Source organism: Rhinopithecus roxellana, chromosome 8 (assembly GCF_007565055.1).
Source record: "Rhinopithecus roxellana isolate Shanxi Qingling chromosome 8, ASM756505v1, whole genome shotgun sequence".
Lineage (NCBI taxonomy): Eukaryota > Metazoa > Chordata > Mammalia > Primates > Cercopithecidae > Rhinopithecus > Rhinopithecus roxellana.
The window spans coordinates 18,801,858-18,820,856 of NC_044556.1; the positions used below are offsets into that span (position 1 = coordinate 18,801,858).

General features: G+C 51.0%; 2 protein-coding genes across 4 annotated transcripts in view; one reads left to right on the forward strand and one right to left on the reverse strand.

Moving 5' to 3' along the window:
• SUGP1 (SURP and G-patch domain containing 1) overlaps window positions 1-1,315 on the reverse strand; it is a 45,024-nt gene extending 43,709 nt beyond the window's left edge. Inside the window, exon 1 of the mRNA XM_010386710.2 lies at window positions 1,252-1,315. Within this exon, the coding sequence (XP_010385012.1) occupies window positions 1,252-1,285 (34 nt within the window). The 5' untranslated portion in view covers window positions 1,286-1,315. The remainder of the gene's footprint in view (window positions 1-1,251) is intronic.
• A 276-nt stretch (window positions 1,316-1,591) lies between these two features.
• The window catches only part of MAU2 (MAU2 sister chromatid cohesion factor), a 37,116-nt gene continuing 19,708 nt past the window's right edge, over window positions 1,592-18,999 (forward strand). For 2 of the 3 annotated variants that reach the window (XM_010386712.2, XM_010386711.2), the window contains exons 1-4: window positions 1,592-1,916; window positions 16,889-16,906; window positions 17,295-17,360; window positions 18,306-18,401. In XM_010386712.2, the coding sequence (XP_010385014.1) occupies window positions 1,641-1,916; window positions 16,889-16,906; window positions 17,295-17,360; window positions 18,306-18,401 (456 nt within the window). In that variant the 5' untranslated portion in view covers window positions 1,592-1,640. Of the gene's footprint in view, window positions 1,917-14,605; window positions 15,015-16,888; window positions 16,907-17,294; window positions 17,361-18,305; window positions 18,402-18,999 lie in introns of those variants that run through there. The other variant, XM_030934996.1, reaches the window with a different exon arrangement.

Here is an 18,999-nt window from a genome sequence, read left to right on the forward strand (position 1 = left end):
GGGAGGATCGCTTGAGCCTAGGAGTTCCAGACCTGCATGGGAAACGTGGCAACACAAAAAAATACACAAATTCGCTGTGTGTGGTGGCAAGCACCTGTGGTCCCAGCTACTTGGGAGGCTGAGGTGGGAGGATCACCTGAACCCAGGGAGCCACAGTGAGCCGTGATTGTGCTACTGAGCTACAGCCTGGGCAACAAAGTGAGACCCTGTCAAAAAAAAAAAAAAAGAAAGAAAGAAAAAGAAAGAAAGAAAGAAAGAAAGAAAAAGAAAGAAAGAAAAAGAAAGAAAGAAAAAGAAAGAAAGGAAGGAAAGAAAGGAAGGAAAGAAAGGAAGGAAAGAAAAGAGGAAAGGAAAGAAAGGAAAGAAAAGAAAGGAAAGAAAGGAAAGAAAGGAAAAGAAAAGGAAAGAAAGAAAGAAAGAAAGAAAGAAAGAAAGAAAGAAAGGTCTTTCCTGAGGAAAGAAAGAAAGAAAGAAAGAAAGAAAGAAAGAAAGAAAGAAAGAAAGAAAGAAAGAAAGAAAGAAAGAAAGAAAGAAAGAAAGAAAGAAAGAAAGGTCTTTCCTGACTACCCTGTATCAGTAGCCTCCAGTCTCCACCTCACATCATACGTGGTCTTCGTAAATATTTTCTCATTAATGCACTGACTCCCCAGTAGAAAGCAACCTCCAGGAAAGTAGGGCCCTGTTTCGGTCACCGCTGCAGGCGTAGCGCCTAGCACAGTACCTGGCACACAGTGAGCACGCCCTAAGTATATGCTGATGGATAAATGCATTCTATTCTGGGAAAGTAGAAAGGCCAAGGTTTGCAGCAAAGTGAGGGTCAAAAGACGCGGGAAAGTGTGTCAAGGGAGCCTCAAAGCACTTCGGAAAAGCAGCTTTTTCAGAAAGCGGGACACAGGCCAGAGAGCAGCTGCTACGAAAAGAGGGGTGCAGGGACAGCCCAAGGTTGCCGCTGTATTGGGAAACGGAGGTTGGAGCAGCCCTGAAGGCGGTTGTTTCGGAAACGGGAGGCAGGGCTGAGCCGGGTGGCGGCCTTTACGGAGATCCGTGCGTCCTCAGCAAACCAGGCGGGGGCGGCCAGCAACCCGGGTCTGGGGTCTCGAGAAACCAAGAGGTGCAGAAGCCGAAGCTTTGGGCTGCCCCGGGCTGAAGCGAGGGCTCCACGGGTCGCAGCAAGACGACCCGAGGAGTAAGGGGAGACACCTAGCCCCAGGGACCCAGGCACGGCGCCTGAGGGGAGGCGGGGGCTGTTACCTGCAACATCCCGGTTGTCCATCTTGAGACTCATCCAATCCCACAATGCTCCGGCACCACTTAAGTGGCCCTGTTATAGTGTGCATCGCCTGATGGGAGATGTAGTCCGCCTCGGTCAGACTCCCCCTACCACTGCGTGGACGACTGGGTTTTTTACCTCCAGAAACGAAAGCCTCATCCTATCGGTGATGCCTAAGTCCCAGTCATGATAACCAGACGGCGTCGCCCTTTTCACACCTTCCCGGAGCGGCGGTCATCTCAAATACAAACTACATGTTCCAGGATGCTTTGGGCGGCAGATCTCGCGGAAGCCGCGAGAGAGCCCGGCCCCGCCTCGTGCGCCTGCTTCCGCCTCCCTGTGGCGGCGGCTTGTTGTTGTGGAGGCCAAAATGGCGGCTCAGGCGGCGGCGGCGGCCCAGGCGGCGGCGGCCCAGGCTGCGCAGGCCGAGGCGGCCGACTCTTGGTACCTGGCGCTTCTGGGCTTCGCTGAGCACTTCCGCACTTCCAGCCCGCCCAAAATCCGCCTGTGCGTGCACTGCCTGCAGGCCGTGTTCCCCTTCAAGCCGCCCCAGCGCATCGAGGCCCGTACACACCTGCAACTGGGCTCCGTTCTCTATCACCACACCAAGAACAGCGAGCAGGCGCGCAGCCACCTGGAGAAGGCGGTGAGCGCGGGCCGGGCCGCGAGGGAGGAGTCGCGGGCTCCTTGCAAGACCTGGGCTGACGGGTCGCGACCGCGACGGGCGGGGGCCGCTCCTCGGCGACCTGGGGGCGCGACCTCCGTCAAAGCCACAGGACCCCCGCCCGCCTCTGCCGGACCCCAAAGCTACCAGCCTCTCAGGGGACACGAAGGCCTCGCCCCCCACGCCTTATTTCCCGTCTCTGATGACAGGGCTCCAGGAGCCCCGTCACTTTAGTCTGAAAGTTGCCTGTTCTTGGGAGCAACAGGATCCGCAAATCGTCTGGTTTTCAGGAGGATCCCACCTGTTGGTGGCGATGGGGACATCACAGGGTCCTGAAGTTACTAGCTCCTCCTGATTCAGCTTCGGGAGCATCAGCCCCAAACGCTTCCACCTAAAGTGACTTGGGGTAGGGGTTGGCGAAGGCGAGACTCCTGGCATTCCCCCGGGAATCAGAAGTCTGGTCTCAGGAACCTGGCAGGGCATCCTCCTCCTTGGACGTGGAAGTTTGGTACTCGTGGTTTCTGGAGGGTCTCGTGCACCCATCAATAATGCCTGGTGTCAAACGAGGGAAGCTGTGACCCAGAGTCTGGAGTTGGTCATTTGAGGTCTATGAGGAGGAGAAACAGGGGTTCTGGATTCCAGGACCCGCTTTTCAGTTTCAGTATTAGGGGATTTCGCAGCTCCTACTTTTTCTGTATCCACTGGGTTCTACCATCTACTAGTCCACCCTCTTCTGAGTGAGTCCCTCCCCTGACCCAATCTGACTTGTGTCATCTTGGTGCCTCAAAGAATGCGGGAGAGTGGCTGTCATTCTGCCCTTTGGTAAGCTTTCTTTCCTTTTTTTTTTTTTTTTTTGAGACGGAGTCTCACTCTGTCACTCAGGCTGGAGTGCTGTGGCACGGTCTCGGCTCACTGCAACCTCCGCGTCCCAAATTCACGCCATTCTCCTGCCTCAGCCTCCAGAGTAACTGGGACTCACCCTCAGCTAGTAACAAGTTGCCTTGAGGAACAGATCAAATCTTTGTTTAGCAGACTGAAAAGTTGGAAGGAGATTTTATTTTATTTATTCGTTTATTTTGAGAGGGAATTTCGCTCTTGTTGCCCAGGCTGTAGCGCAATGGCAGGATCTCAGCTCACTGCAATCTCCATCTCCCGGGTTCAAGTGATTCTCCTGCTTCAGGCTCCAGAATAGCTGAGATTACAGGCTCCCGCCACCACGTCCAGCTAATTTTTTTTTTTTTTTTTTTTTTTGAGACGGAGTCTTGCTCTGTCACCCAGGCTGAAGTGCAGTGGCGTGACCTCGGCCCGCTGCAACCTCTGCCTCCTGGGTTCGAGTGACTCTTCTGCCTCAGCCTCCCAAGTAGCTGGGACTACAGGTGTGCGCCACCACGCCTGGCTAATTTTTGTATTTTTAGTAGAGACAGGGTTTCACAATATTGGCCAGGCTGGTCTTGAACTCCTGACCTTGTGATCCACTTGCCTTGGCCTCCCAAAGTGCTGAGATGGCAGACATGAGCCATCGCGCCCAGCCCTAGATGATTTTTTTTCTTTTCTTTTTTTTTTTTGAGACGGAGTCTCGCTCTGTCACCAGGCTGGAGTGTGGTGGCGCAGTCTTGGCTCACTGCAACTTCTTACGGGTTCAAGCGATTCTGCTGCCTCAGCCTCCCAAGTAGCTGGGATTACAGGCATATGCCACCTCATCTGACTAATTTTTGTATTTTTAGTAGAGATGGGGTTTCACCATTTAGTCAGGCTGGTTTTGAACTCCTGACCTCAAGTGATCCGCCCATCTTGTCCTCCCAAATTGCTAGGATTACAGGTGTAAGCCACCACATCTGGCCAGGTTTGTTTGTTTGTTTGTTTGTTTTGAGACAGGGTCTCACTCTGTCACCCAGGCTGGTGTGCACTGGCGTGATCTCAGCTCACTGCAGCCTTGACCTCCTAGGCTCAAGCAGTCCTCCCATCTCAGCCTCCTGAGTAGCTGGGACCACAGGTATGCACTACCACACCCAGCTAATTTTTGTGTTTTTTGTAAAGACAAGGTCTTGAACTCCTGAGCTCAAGCCATCCACCTGCTTCAGCCTCCCAAAGTGCTGGAACCACAGGCTTGAGCCATTGTGCCCAGCCTGGAAGGTGACTTTAGTCCTCACTTGATCAACTGCCTTGTTTCAGAAGGGAGGCATTATACGCCCAGAGAGATAAAGTGATTTGCCCAAGGCTGCACAACAAGTTATTGACAAAACTGAGCCCAAACTCCAGCTCAGTGATAACCAGGTTACATGCCAAGATCATTATTGTTTTGGTGAAGTTTTTTTTCTTTGATTCATTCAACAGATATTTGTTCAGCTCATGCAGGCTGCCAAGCCCTATTTTTGGTGCTGGGGGATCAGCAATGGCTGTAATAGTTTCTGCTCACGTAAGCCTAGGTTTTTGTGAGGAAGACAAATGATAAGCATATAGTAAGAAATGAGGCAGTGATGGAAGAACCATGAGAAGTGGACCAGGGAGAAGGGATGGAGTTGACGTGGAGCTATTTTTGGCAGAGGTAGTGAGAGAGTCTCTATTTGTGGGAGTGACATTTGAGCAGAGGCCTGAATGGGTGGGGCAGGGAGCCTGGAGAACCACTCAGGAGATCAGGTTGATTTCAAGGAGTGCCCAAGCTGTCAGGGACTGGCAGATGGTATCAGGGTCTCTCCAGGGTCATGATGAGGCTGAGATCAAATGAGGCACCAGGCTTTATTGACTGGGAGGGGGTCTGGTGGCCCAGCATCTCCAGTGGATATTTGGTTCTGAAACTCTCCTTTCTCTCCATGAACAACTCCCACCGCCCGCCTTACCTTGTCTCCCGGGGCTGTTCAGCCTGTTTCTGGCAGTGGCTAATAGTCACTGTGTGTACCGTCGTATTTCGCCACTCAGCCCTGTCTAGGAGAAGCAGTCATGCTGCAAATTGCTCGCTTTACCACTTGGGTTTTGGACCCATAATTTAAACCCTTCTTGTGAAGTGCCTTTGCTCTGTTTAATGGAACTTTGAATCTTGAAGTGTCTTCCGCTGAGCCACATGGTGCCCTCTGTAGCTCACACCAACTTTATGCCTGGGAATCCCGTTCTTTTTGTCAGTTACATCCCAACTGAGAATTTTTCCAGCTTTTAGTTAAAGTGATATTTTCTATACTGTTTTCCTTCCACCAACATTTGCGAATTCTTTTTGTATTACAACTTAAGTGTGCTTTCTTTCATCTTCATTCTTTATTAATTGCTCATTTTTTCCCAATCAGGGAGCTATCAACTTTTATTCTTTCCTTCCCCTGAGCTACTTAATAAAGAATCATGATATGTTATCTTCTTCGAAGTGGTTTGCTGGGCCGGGCGCGGTGGCTCACGCCTGTAATCCCAGCACTTTGGGAGGCTGAGGCAGGCGGATCACGAGGTCAGGAGATCGAGACCATCCTGACTCACATGGTGAAACCCCATCTCTACTAAAAATGCAAAAAATTAGCCGGGTGTGGTGGTGGGCACCTGTAGTCCCAGCTGCTAGGGAGGCTGAGGCAGGAGAATGGTGTGAACCCGGGAGGCAGAGCTTGCAGTGAGCCGAGATCGTGCCACTGCACTCCAGCCTGGGCAGCAGAGCGAGACTCCACACACACGAAAAAAGAAGTGGTTTGCTGGTTTCTACTTCTGAAAAGCAAATGGCTGAAGAGATTCCAGTATCTTCTCGGAGAGACAACCCAGTGTAATAGTATTTTGTAGTATTTTATGACTTTTCTCCTTGCTCATTCTTTCTGCTGTTCTTTTCATTTTTATTGTTACTTTTATTTTATTTATTTATTTTTTGAGATGGAGTCCAGCTCTGTCACCCAGGCTCTGGAGTGCAATGGCGCAGTCTTGGCTCACTGTAACCTCCACCTCCTGGGTTCAAGCGAGTCTCCTGCCTCAGCCTTCCGAGCAACCGGGATTACAGGCGCCCACCACCACGCCCAGCTAATTTTTGTATTTTTAGTAAAGATGGGGTTTCACCATGTTGGTCAGGCTGGCCTCGAACTCCTATGTCAGGTGATCCACCTGCCTTGGCCTCCCAAAGTGCTGGGATTACAGGCGTGAGCCACCACGCCCAGGCTGTTTTATTTTTTATTTTTTTGAGAATGAGTTTTGCTCCTATTACCCAGGCTGGAGTACAGTGGCGTGATTTCGGCTCACTGCAAACTCCACCTCCTGGGTTCAAACGATTCTCCTACCACAGCCTCTTGAGTAGCTAGGATTACAGGCATGTGCCACCATGCCCGGCTAATTTTGTATTTTTAGTAGAGATGAGGTTTCATCATGTTGCTCAGGCTGGTCTCGAAATCCTGACCTCAGGTGATCTGCCCACCTCAGCCTCCCAAAGTGCTGGGATTACAGGCTTGAGCCACTGCGCCCAGCCTTATTTTTATTTTTTTGAGACAGAGTCTCGCTCTGTCGCCCAGGCTAGAGTGCAGTTGGTACAGCCTCAGCTCACTGTAACCTCTACCTCCCAGGTTCAAGTGATTCTTGTGCCTCAGCCTCATGAGTAGCTGGGATTACAGGCATGAGCCACCAACCATGCCCAGCTAATTTTTGTATTTTTGGTAGAGACAGGGTTTCACCACGTTGGCCAGGCTGGTCTCAAAGTGACCTGAAGTGATCCACCCGCCTTGGCCTCCGAAAGTGCTGGGATTACAGGCATGCCGCCACACCCGGCATCTCTCTGCTCTTCTTTACTGAACTAATTTTCTCTAACATAAGTGCTTAGGTAAAACCTATTATTGGGTCGGGTGCAGTGGCTCAGGCCTGTAATCCCAGCACTTTGGGAGGCCGAGGCAGGCAGATCACAAGGTCAGGAGATCAAAACCATCCTGGCCAACGTGGAGAAACCCCGTCTCTACTAAAATACAAAAAATTAGCCAGGTGTGGTGGTGCACGCCTGTAATCCCAGCCACTTGGGAGGCTGAGGCAGGGGAATTCCTTGAACCCGGGAGGTGGGGGTTGCAGTGAGCTGAGATCACGCCACTGCACTCCAGCCTGGCAACAGAGCAAGACTCTGTCCCCCCCAAAAAAAAAAAAAAAAAAAAAAAAACTTATCATTGACCACTGAACTCAGTGCTACATCTAGCTTTCCTATTGTTTTCACCATCTTTTGCTTTCTCTCAGAGACCCCAGCTTCCTTGGTCATCGCATTTTTATTTAAGGTTATTTTTCTTGTATCTGCTTCTGTCAATTTCTAATGGTCTCCTGAACTGTGTTTTTTTTTTTTTCTTTTTTCTTTTTTTTTTTTTTTGAGACAGAGTCTCACTCTGTTGCCCAGGCTGGAGTGCAATGGCACGATCTCGAATTTTTGTAACCTCCGCCCTCTGGGTTCAAATGATCCTCCCACCTCAGCCTCCTGAGTAGCTGGGACTATAGGTGTGTGTCACCACACCTGGCCCTCAACTGCATTTAAGTCATCTAGAAAGACATATAATATACTTACTCGTCTGTTTCATCAAGTCAACTAACTTTGAAAGAATCATCCATTAAATGTCCCCATCAGGCCTAGTGTGGTGGCTCACACCTGCAATCCCGACTTTGTGAGGCCAAAGTGGGCAGATTGCTTAAGCCCAGGAGTTCAAGACCAGCCTGGGCAACATAGCAAAACCCTATTATATATACACACACACACACACACACACACACAAATTAACCAGGCCTGGTGGCACATGACTGTGGTCCCAGCTACTGAGGAGACTAAGGCAAGACGATTACTTGATCATTACTTGATCCCAGGAAGTTGAGGCTACAGTGAGCTGTGATTGTGCCACTGCATTCCACCCTGGACAACAGACCAAGACCCTGTCTCAAAACTTTAAAAAAAAAATCCCCATCAGAGTCAAGGAGGGTGTGTCTTCCTTTCCTCAGCAGCTTTTTAAAAATTTAATTGTATTTATTTTTATATTTTCTATAGAGCTAGGGTCTCACTATGTTGCCCAGGCTGGTCTTAAACTCTGGGCCTCAAGCAGTTACCTGCCTCGGCCTCCTGAAGTGCTAGAATTACAGGTGTGAGCCACCACACACAGCCTTCCCAGCAACTTTTTTTTTTTGAGACGGTGTCTTGCTCTTTGGCCCAGGCCGTACTGCAGTGGCACTATCTCAGCTCACTGCAAGCTCCGCCTCCCGGGTTCACACTGTTTTTCTGCCTCAGCCTCCCTAGTAGCTGGGACTGCAGGCACCCGCTACCGCGCCCAGCTAATTTTTTGTGTTTTTAGTAGAGATGGGGTTTTACTGTGTTAGTCAGGATGGTCTCCATCTCCTGACCTCGTGATCTGCCCGCCTCAGCTTCCCAAAGTGTTGGAATTACAGGCGTGAGCCACTGCGCCTTTTTTTTTTTTTAGATGGACTCTCACTCTGTTGCCTAGGCTGGAGTGCAGTGGCGCAGTCTCAGCTCATTAAAACCTCCGCCTCTCAGGTTCAGGCTATTCTTCTGCCTCAGCCTCCGAAGCAACTGGGATTACAGGTGCCCACCACCATGCCAGGCTAATTTTTTCTACTTTTATTAGAGATGGGTTTTCACCATGTTGGCCACGCTGGTCTCGAACTCCTCAGCAGCGTTTTGGGGGTCATAGTAGTTGGTGTCTCAGTGACTCTTGCCTCTGTAGGGCCTCAGAACACCTGCCGGCCACCTTGTTCCCTGGGTCTGCTCAGCAGATCCTGGAGCTGTTACAGTGCATGGCAGGACACTTTACCTGAAAGCCTTCCTTCTCTGAGTATGGTTTTGGCAGTGACGTGGTGTGTTTTGGCTACTCTGGGACTCCCCTAAGTAAATGGTTGATGACTATAAGCGTTGTCCCTTTACTTAGAAATTTCTTGGCTAGAGAATTCACAGTGACCATCCTGGGCACTACCCTGCCTCTACAAAAAATTTGAAAATTAGTGGGCCTGTGGTGGCTCACACCTGTAGTCCTAGCTACTTGGGAAGCTGAGGCGTGAGGATGACTTGAGCCCAGAAGGTTGAGGCATCAGTGAGCCGTGTTCCTGCCACTGCAGTCCAGTCTGGGTGACAGAGAGAGACCCTGTCTCAAAAAAAAAAAAAAAAAGATTTTTGCAATGCCATTTGCACAGATTCTGCCGGTTTGTGTTCTTCTGTATTTTGCTTTCCTCTTCTTCTCTCTCTTCTTGCTGTACACCCATCCCTGTGAGTTTTCAGTCTTCTCCTCTCTTCCAGGTCTTATGGCTTTTGTCTTATTTTCCCGCCTGTCTTTTAAGCAGACAGATCCCTCTTGATCATTTGGACGTCTGCTGTTGAATCAAGAGAATGTACCTGCATATCCCTTTCCCCCTTAACTTTCTTACTTTTGATCTCAGTCCCCTTTATCCCTTGGTCTGGGAAGTGCATCATCATTCTTAGGTTTTCCTGATTTGAAAGCCACCCAGGACTAAATGCCGCCTGTCTGGAAGAACTTACTATTTTCTGTAATTCAGGCAGTCATTCTTTGAACAGTGGTGTTTTCTGACTGCGTATGCCATGCGTGCTTTCTCTGTGTCAGTGCCATGCATGCTTTATCTGTGGTTGGACCAGGGCTGCTTTTTAATGGTGGTTTTGCTCATCTGATTTAGAAAGCAGCTCCAAACTGTGCTGGTCAGATACTTAATTCTGCATCCAGGTTTAGCCTGAGCATCTATGGTTCACCTTCTCAGCAAGTGATTAAATGCTTCCTTTTGTTTTAAGACCCAGTAGGGCTTGGTCTGAGCCTGTCCTCATCAGGCCCAGCGTGAGCAGTTCTTTCATTCTTCAGGATCACAACTGTGTCCGCTAAATGCTATATCCCGTCTGCAGGGAGCAGAGACTTGTACAGAGCTGGCCGTTAAAACAGTTTCATGAAGTGATCTGTGCTTCCTCCTGTTTTTGTTTCTATTTCCTTCCCTGTCATTCTGAGTCACCTCTGACTTCAGGATGTGAAATCTGTTTAGGAACCATCACCTCATGGTTCTACCAGCTGGTCCCTTCCTCTCCCACCCCAGTTCTTCTACTTACTGATTGCCAGTTACTGTAGTATCATTGGCACCTTCTACATGCCAGGCCCTGCATTGGTGCTTCACAGAGCAAGGTCTCCCTGGATCCTCAACAAATTAACAGGGTAAGGCCCACCTCAGACTCACCTGTGGTGACACCCAGCCACTGCAGGAAAATGTGCTTAGGCACAGTCACACAGCAGCAAGAGGCCAGAGAAGTTGCTAAATGCTGTGCTTCCATCCCAGAGGAGTTGCAAGCAACAGGATAGTTAAAAAAAAAAAAAAACTGAATTTGAGCCAGGCATGGTGGCTCATGCCTCTTATCCCAGCACTTCGGGAGGCGAAGGCGGGAGAATCACTTGATCCCAGGAGTTTGAGACCAGCCTGGGCAGCATAGTAAGACCCTGTCTCTACAAAAAAAAAAAAAAAATTAGCCACACATACCTATAGTCCCAGCTACTTGGGAGGCTGAAACAGGAGGAGCGCTTGAGCCTAGGAGTTCAAGGTTACAGTGACCCATGATTGCACCACCACATTCCAGCCTGGGTGACAAAAACCCTGTCTTTTTAGTTTTTTTATTTTTAATTTTTTTATTTTTTGAGATAAAGTCTCACTCTGTCACCCAGGCTGGAGTGCAGTGGCACGACGTCAGCTCCCTGCAACCTCTGCTTCCTGGGCTTATGTGGTTCTTTTGCCTCAGCCTCTGGAGTAGCTGATATGACAGGCACACACCACCATGCCCAGCTAATTTTTGCATATTTTGTGGAGATGGGGTTTTGCCATGTTGCCCAGGTTGGTCTCAAACTTCTGAGCTCAAGCAGTCCACCTGTCTTGGCCTCCCGAATTGCTGGGATTACAGGCGTGAGCCACTGCTCCCAGCCAGCCCTCTTATAAAAACAAAACAACAACAGGCCAGGCATAGTGGCTCATGCCTGTAATCCTAGCACTTTGGGAGGCTGAGGCGGTAGTATCTCCTGAGCCCAGGAGTTTGAGACCAGCATGGTTTGAGACCATGCTGGTCTCAAACTCATTTAGATTTCTAAATCTCATTTAGATTTTGTGGAGATAGCGAGACCCCCATTTCTACAAAAAAGTAAAAAAATTGGTTGGGCCTGCCAGGCGCCGTGGCTCATGCCTGTGATCCCAGCACTTTGGGAAGCCAAGGCGGGTGCATCACCAGAGGTCAGGAGTTCGAGACCAGCTTGACCAACATAGAGAAACCCCGTCTGTACCGAAAATACAAAATTAGCCGGGCGTGGTGGCGCATGCCCTGTAATCCCAGCTACTCGGGAGGCTGAGGCAGGAGAATCTCTTAAACCAGGAGCTGGAGGTTGCTGTGAGCCAAGATTGCACCATTGCACTCCAGCCTGGGCAATAAGAGCGAAACTCTGTCTCAAAAAAAAAAAAAAAAAATAGAGGCCAGTCGTGGTGGCTCACGCCTGTAATTCCAGCACTTTGGGAGGCCAAGGCTGAGGCCAGCGGATCACGAGGTCAGGATATCGAGACTATCCTGGCTAACACGGTGAAACCCTGTCTCTACTAAAAATACAAAAACATTAGATGGACATGATGGCAGACGCCTGTAGTCCCAGTTACTCGGGAGGCTGAGGCAGGAGAATGACGTGAACCCGGGAGGCGGAGCTTGCAGTGAGCCGAGATTGTGCCACTGCACTCCAGCCTGGGCAACAGAGCTAGACTCCATCTCAAAAAGAAAAAAAAAAAAATAGTAGGACCTGGTGACATGCACCTGTAGTCCCAGCTACTTGAGAGACCGAACCAGGAGGATCTCTTGAGCCCAGGAGTTTGAGGTTGCAGTGAGGACCACCGCACTCCTCCTCGGTGACAGAGGGAGACCATATCTAAAAACTACAACCAAAAACCCTTTTTTTAAAAAAAGTTAATTTGGTTTTAAGGAATAAGAAGCCTTGAAACACTCAGCCCCGAACTGAATCCTCCAGGCACCAGAGCTGTGCTGGTCTGGGCCCTTCCACCCCACTTGAAACCTGTTGGCCCTGTAGCAACCCTCTCTTGCTTTCCCTGAGAACCCTAAGGTGACCCCAGGGGCTGCTGGTGGAGACATTCACCTCCTTGCCCTTCTCCCTGCAGCCTCTCACTTTGGCTGCTTTGCCCTCAAGGAAGGAAACATAAAAGCTGCTTTTTAGCATTACAAAGTTAAAAAAAAAAAAAAATACTGTCTGGGCACGGTGGTCATGCCTGTAATCCCAGCACTTTGGGAGGCCGAGGTGGGTGGATCACAGGTCAGGAGATCGAGACCATCCTGGCTAACACGGTGAAACCCCATCTCTACTAAAAAATACAAAACATTAGCCGGACGTGGTGGCAGGCGCCTGTAGTCCCAGCTACTTGGGAGGCTGAGGCAGGAGAATGGCGTGAACCTGAGAGGTGAAGCTTGCAGTGAGCCGAGATTGTGCCACTGCACTCCAGCGTGGGCGACAGAGCACGGCTCTGTCTCAAAGAAAAAAAAATCACAGGCCGGGCGCGGTGGCTCAAGCCTGTAATCCCAGCACTTTGGGAGGCCGAGATGGGCGGATCACGAGGTCAAGAGATCGAGACCATCCTGGCTAACACAGTGAAACCCCGTCTCTACTAAAAAATACAAAAAATTAGCCGGGCGAGGTGGCAGGCGCCTGTAGTCCCAGCTACTCAGGAGGCTGAGGCAGGAGAATAGCGTGAACCCAGGGGGCGGAGCTTGCAGTGAGCTGAGATCCAGCCACAGCACTCCAGCCGTCTCAAAAAAAAAAAAAAAAAATCACGTAGATGAGGTAGCAACCTTGGGTAAGGCATTCTACATCCTTAATTTGTGAGTTGGATATATTTTTCCGATTTCCAAATATATGCTAAAAGTCATACAGAGGGCTGGTTGAGGTGGCTCACAACAGTAATCCCAGTGCTTTGGAAAGCTGAGATGGGAGATGGGAGGATCACTTGAATCCAGAAGTTCAAGAGCAGCCTGTGCATCATAGCAAGACCTTCCCTGTCTCTACAAAAAAAAAAAAAAAAAGTCTAACAAAGATACAAAAGTGAAGTCATTTAGTAGGTGTCAGATTAATGGCCCTGGGGAAGTGACAGGCTCGCCCTGACACCAGGCCCATCCTGCCCCTCAGGAGTGTATGTCCTCATGCAGAGAGATCCAGGTGTCACTGATGTCGCAATGAAGAAGTAGTGGCATTTAAAGACAGGAGAGAAATCCCATGCCATTTAGGGCTTTGTGTCTGAAAGGCATACCGTTCTGTGGCCATTTGCACTACACAGAAGCCCTCACTTTCCTCTAATGAACTCTGCTCATTATCCAAGTGGATAAAGCCATTGTTCGTTCAGCAGATGTTTCCCGAGCACCTACTGGATGTCAGCCTGCTGCAAGCATTGCGGCCACAACTTTAAGGTCAATCATCATGGGACTTTTTTTCCTAAGAGTCAGGTTCTTGCCTTGTTGCCCAGGCTGGAGTGTAGCAGTGCGATCATAGCTCACTGCAGCCCCAACCTCCTGGGCTCAAGTGATCCTCCCACCTCAGCCTCCCAAGTAACTGGCACTACAGCATGCATCACCAAGCCTGGCTGATTTTTTTTTTTTTTTAAAGAGAAAGACAGGATCTTGCTATGTTGCCCAGGCTGGTCACAAAAAGAGGGGCTTTATCTAATGTCGTCTGTATGTATTTAAAGTGGGCAATAAAGATACCTGGGAAACGGATGTTAAAAACCCTAAGATGTAATTTCTCAAGTGCCTTAGAGCATTGCTAACTCACAGTGGATCCACACCTTGAACCCAGTCCTCTGGCTCCCAGTCAGCACTCCTGACACCCACTGATGCTAGTGGACAAGGCCTTCCACAAGAGAAGGCTTGTGTTTAGAGCCTTTGGGCATGTTACTTCCCAGTTCACCAGTGTTTGCTGAGAGCCTCACCTTCCTCAGGGGAAATGGGATCCTCTCTGTCTAGCCCTCGTGTGGACGGACGGAGCTGGCAGAGAGGCGAGCCCGTTAGCAGCAGGCATATCTGGCTTGCAAAGAAGAGATGTCTCGGCCAGCCACAGTGGCTCACGCCTGTAATCCCAGTACTTTGGGAGGCCAAGGTGAGCGGATCACCTGAGGTCGGGAGTTTGAGACCAGCCTGACCAACATAGAGAAACCCCGTCTCTACTGAAAATACAAAAATTAGCTGGGCATGGTGGCACATGCCTGTAATCCCAGCTACTTGGGAGGCTGAGGCAGGAGAATCACTTGAACCTGGGAAGCGGAGGTTGCGATGAGCCGAGATCATCCCATTGCACTCCAGCGTGGGCAACAAGAGCGAAACTCTATCTCAAAAAAAAAAAAAGAAGAGGAGATGTCCATGGGGTCAGGAGAAATGAGGTCCAGTCCAACTGTGTGCTGAATAGATTGATGTTAGCCATATAATGGCCCCAAACGGGGAAGGGACACAAAGCTGTTGCTGGCCAAGCACGGTGTCCAACGCCTGTAATCCTAGCACCTTTGAAGGCCAAGACAGGAGAATCACTCAAGCCTAGGAAATCGAGACCAGCCTGGGCAGCATAGCCAGACCCCATCTCTACAAAAAATTTTAAAAATTAGCCAGACATGTTGGTGCGCACCAGTAGTCCCAGCTACTCAGGAGGCTGAGGTGGGAGAATCACTTGAGCCCAGGAGGTCAAGGCTGCAGTGAACTATGATCATGCTGCTGCACTCCAACCTGGACAACACAGTGAGACTGTGTCCAAAAAAAAAGAAAAGCTGTTGCTATGAGGAGACATTGTTGGACCCACACAGGCCTGAGCTCGGTGACATAGGCCAAAGCTTTGTAGAAGGGGGTGCAGTGTTCTGAGGCATGAAGTGACTGGACATATCCTCTTGAAGTCTACCCGCCACGGACGTGCCTGTGTGGGCTGTCGTCAGCTCTGGGGAGAGCATCCCATGGCCACAGACTGGAAAGGAAAGCTTGTCCGCCCAAAGGAGGGTGAGGGAATTCACCTGTTGACTGGTCATCTTGCTTACCTCTGCTGGGATGCAGTGACACACAGAAATGAGGCCAGCTTTGTCACAGGTGCCAGGCTCAGCTGTGGATGCCAGGTTTGCACCTTACTTACCCAGGCTGGGGCTGCTGTTTGTGCGTGGCAGTGCTCTCTGTCCTCCCTGAACTGTGTCTGAAGAGCTTCCCTTTGCTAGCCCCATGGTGCCCGAATCACAGAACCACCAAATCTCAGGGTTCAGGGAGACCTCAGCCCGGCTCTAGTACAGCTCCTTTGTCACGGCCCCCTCTCTCCTGTGTGATTGCCCATCCCTTCCAGTTGGTGGCCTTCCAGAGCTTCTCGTGTTGACCCGGCTTCTCAGCAGCTTCTGTGGAAAAAAGCCCCCAACTTCTGCTCCTCTCTCACATCACACACGTTCCCACTGTCCCCACACACAGCCTCTGGCTGAGGCACCTCGCCTCTGGGGCCGCACTTCTGATGGCAGGTGCTGGCCCCACCACTCTGAGGACCCCAAGCCCCTCCTGTCTCTGCCACAAGAGGGGACCACAGGAGGCAGGTGCTTGGGCTGGCAGAGGGCCTGTGATCTGGGCTCCTGCATGTGGGTGCGTGTGTGTCAGGAGCCCGGGGCTTGGGCTCTCTCCCACAGCTGTCCTCCTGGCCCCACTGTGTCTTGGCAGTAGCTGCTCTCGATGCAGCTCTGTGCTTTCCCAGTGCCTGTGACATTCCCAGCTGCTGCTCATCCTCGCCCTAGAGATCTCCAGCCCCAAGGCTGTGGATCTCCGGGCCTCACTGGCTCCTCCGCGCTCCCTTCGTGAATTTTCTGCTGCATCCAGAATGGTCTGAAACTCCCATCTGGTCAGGTGCTTTCATTTCCCAGCCCTGACTGAGTCAGCCTCCAGGGGCGACACCAGGGCATTCTGACCCTCAGCCAGGTGTGGCCGCTGTTGCCTCATGAGTGGCAGAGACCTTCGGGCTTCAGCCTCACCCTCCTGGCCTTCTGCCTTTTTCATGCTCTCTTCAGTGCCTGGAGCACCTCTTGCTCCCCCTTTGCCTAGAGAACTGGCCCCTCACTTCCCATACTTTGCCACACATGCTGCCCTGCCCCGTGTGGTCCTCCCACAGAGCGTGATGAGTTAGGGTCTTCTACTCTGCTCCAGATCCACCTTCCAGCAACACCAAGGCTCTTGTCAGGCGCAGGTTGCTCTGAATGTGTGTGGCACATGCGGGTCACCGGGCACGGCGTTAGGCTCTTGTGCTTAGGAGCCTGGGTGATCTGATGGGCTGTGGTCAGTGGCCTGGACTAGCCCGGGAACCTGTTGGAACATGGAACTTTAGGGCACAGCGGTCCCTGAGTTGGAGCCTGTTGTCTGAACTACATTCCTGGTGTGTGTCTTCAGTGCTATCCTATAGTTCTGCCTGTGTCAGTCCTTCCTGGAGCCCCCCCACCCCCCCGAGAGGCTGACTTCGCTCCCAGCCAAGCATCTTTCAAATGCCTCTTGCTCAGAAGGACTGACATTGCCCCCCAAGACCCATTCTCCAGTTGAAGCTGACTTCTCGTGTTATGCTTTGCTGAACATCCTTCCTCTCTGCCTGGTTTCTGACTGCTAGCCCTACTTCCGTGTGACACGTGGGGTCCTTAATGGGGCCAGGTCACCTCTGAGCTCTGTTCCTTTCTGAAACAGCTCCCACCCAAGAGCCTGTGGGGTCTGACTCCAAGTGCCAGCCGCTCCTCTGATGTCAGAAGGGCATGTCCCCTCCTTCCCAGGCACCCTCTGGGGCTCTATAGCTTCCATTCCCCTGGCTGGATTGGAGGGGAGTAAGCCCACCCTCTCAGGCCAAGCAGGCCACCTTCTTGTTACCTGGATACCTGGCAGCCTCTGTTCTCAGGACAACCTGTGGAAACCCCAAAGTGAGCCAGTAACCAGGTGCCAGGTTTTTGCCTGAGAATTAATCTTTCTTTTCTTTCTCTTTCAGTGGTTGATATCACAGCAAGTATCCTTTCCGTGTTGGTATGGTTCCTTTTAAGGAATTCTCCACTTAAATAAAAAGAACGTATCAAAGCTTGAATCCCATCTCCCGACATGCCCTGCGAGTTGAGGCTCTGCCCACAGAGCACCTGGAGCATCCCCCACCTGGCCCTTGGCTGCGCCTGGGCGCTGTGCTCCTCTTTGTGCTTCTCTTCGCACCTCGCATCCAGCTCCAAGCCCTGCCCTGCAGCAAGCTCAAGATTATTCACTGGGGGAACAGGAAAACTTGGAATTTCAGGGCAGGCAGAGATGTGCGTGCCCGGCAGACCTCAGCAGGGTAGGAGCCCCAAGCTGTGGCCCTTTCAAACCGACCTTTTTTGCAGTGTCCTACTTCCTTAACTGGACGTCACTAGATCCCGCAGTTCGAAGATGTTAAATTTGAAGCAGCAAGTCTGTTGTCTGAATTGTACTGTCAAGAGGTAAGGACATATTAAGGTTTCTGAAAGCAAAATGTCTCTCCCTGTTGCTAAGACATGACAGCACATTGGTAAATTGGGGCTCCAGGAGTTGGAATCCCTCCGGGTTTTTTTTTTTTTCAGGCTGGAGTGCATGACACAATCACAGCTCATTGCAGCCTTGAACTCCTGAGCTCAAGTGATCCTCCCACCTCAGCCTCCCAAGTAGCTGGGACTGTAGGCGTGCACCACCCATGCCTGGCTAATTTTTTTATTTGTTGTAGAGATGGTCTTGCCCAGGCTGGGCTCAAGCTCCTGGCCTCAAGCAATCCTGCCTCGACTTCCCAAAGTGCCAAAATTATACACAGGAACCACCGTGCCCAGCCCGGTGGCATTTAACAATCAGATTACTTTCCTGCCTCTTATGCCCAAGCCCCAGGGCTTTGGTGGGTAGCCACCTGCTAAGGAGGTCCGGCAGCTTCCTTTTCTACATGTTACTGTTGGAGAGATCAGCCTGTTCCTCACCTGACAAGTCTGTACAGTTTCCCTTCTTAATCTGGTTCCTAATTTCAATTGTAGCTGAAATTTGCCTTCCTCCCACCTCAGAAGGATGACGATTAAGGTGGCTTTGGCGGCAGGGAATGTGTGTACTTCACACCCCGATGCCTCTCTCTGGTCTGAGAACATAAAAGATGGGAACTGGCATCTGATTTGACAGTTTAGAATTTTGAACTGAAAGTACTTTCAGTCCAGTTGAATGAGACGTTATTTTAAGAGTGATGCAGAAACTTCCCAGCCAGTGAGTCCAATAAAATATCTTTTTTTGCTTTTAATAAAGTAAATTGGCAAACCCAAAAAATCCTTTGGTAAGCATGAACAGGAACTGCCTTCTGGCACCACAGCTGCTGCTAAGGAATCCAGCTTGATTGCCGCCTTCTTACATTCCCAAACGTAACTATTTCCTTTCAGAATTCCGTCGATGCAGCAAAGCCGCTGCTGCGGAAGGCGATACAGATCTCACAGCAGACCCCGTATTGGCACTGCCGCCTGCTCTTCCAGCTCGCTGTGAGTACTGCGGCCCAGGCACGAGGGTGCCTGGCAGGGACCATGACCCTGGGGCACACCTGCCCCATGTGCAAAGAACAGCAGAGTCCACGATGCGCAGACCCCCTCGGGCTGGCACATGGAGTGGGTGGGGACATGGGAACATTTCCTTAACCTGCTCACAAGCCCCCTCCAGCCTCCATCCTTGACAGCATCCCCGGCTTGAGCCTGGCTCTCAGCAACGCCCAGGAGTGAGTGGTGGGAGTGCGGGGCTTCCCCGGAGCTGACACTGACAGGGGGCCTGCTGCTTGTTCGGTGTCTTTAGGTTTCTGTCCCTCCCAGCCATTCTTATCTCATCTTTGGCCTGCGCTCATTGAAATCCCAAGAACATTTCCTGCCAGAGACCCCCTGTGGGGTTTTTTTAGGAGCTAGGCTGAGACCAGGGGGCTGCCTGTCAGGCCACAAATGTCCACGTCAAGCGTTGTTTCCCACATGGACCCCTCACTTTTGGGGGCTGCTGGGGCACACCCTCATTCTGGGATCCACACAGTTCCTCCTCATGCTCCCTTCGGCCCCCCAGATACAGGTGGTGCCCTGGTCTCTGAGCTCCACAGTGCTT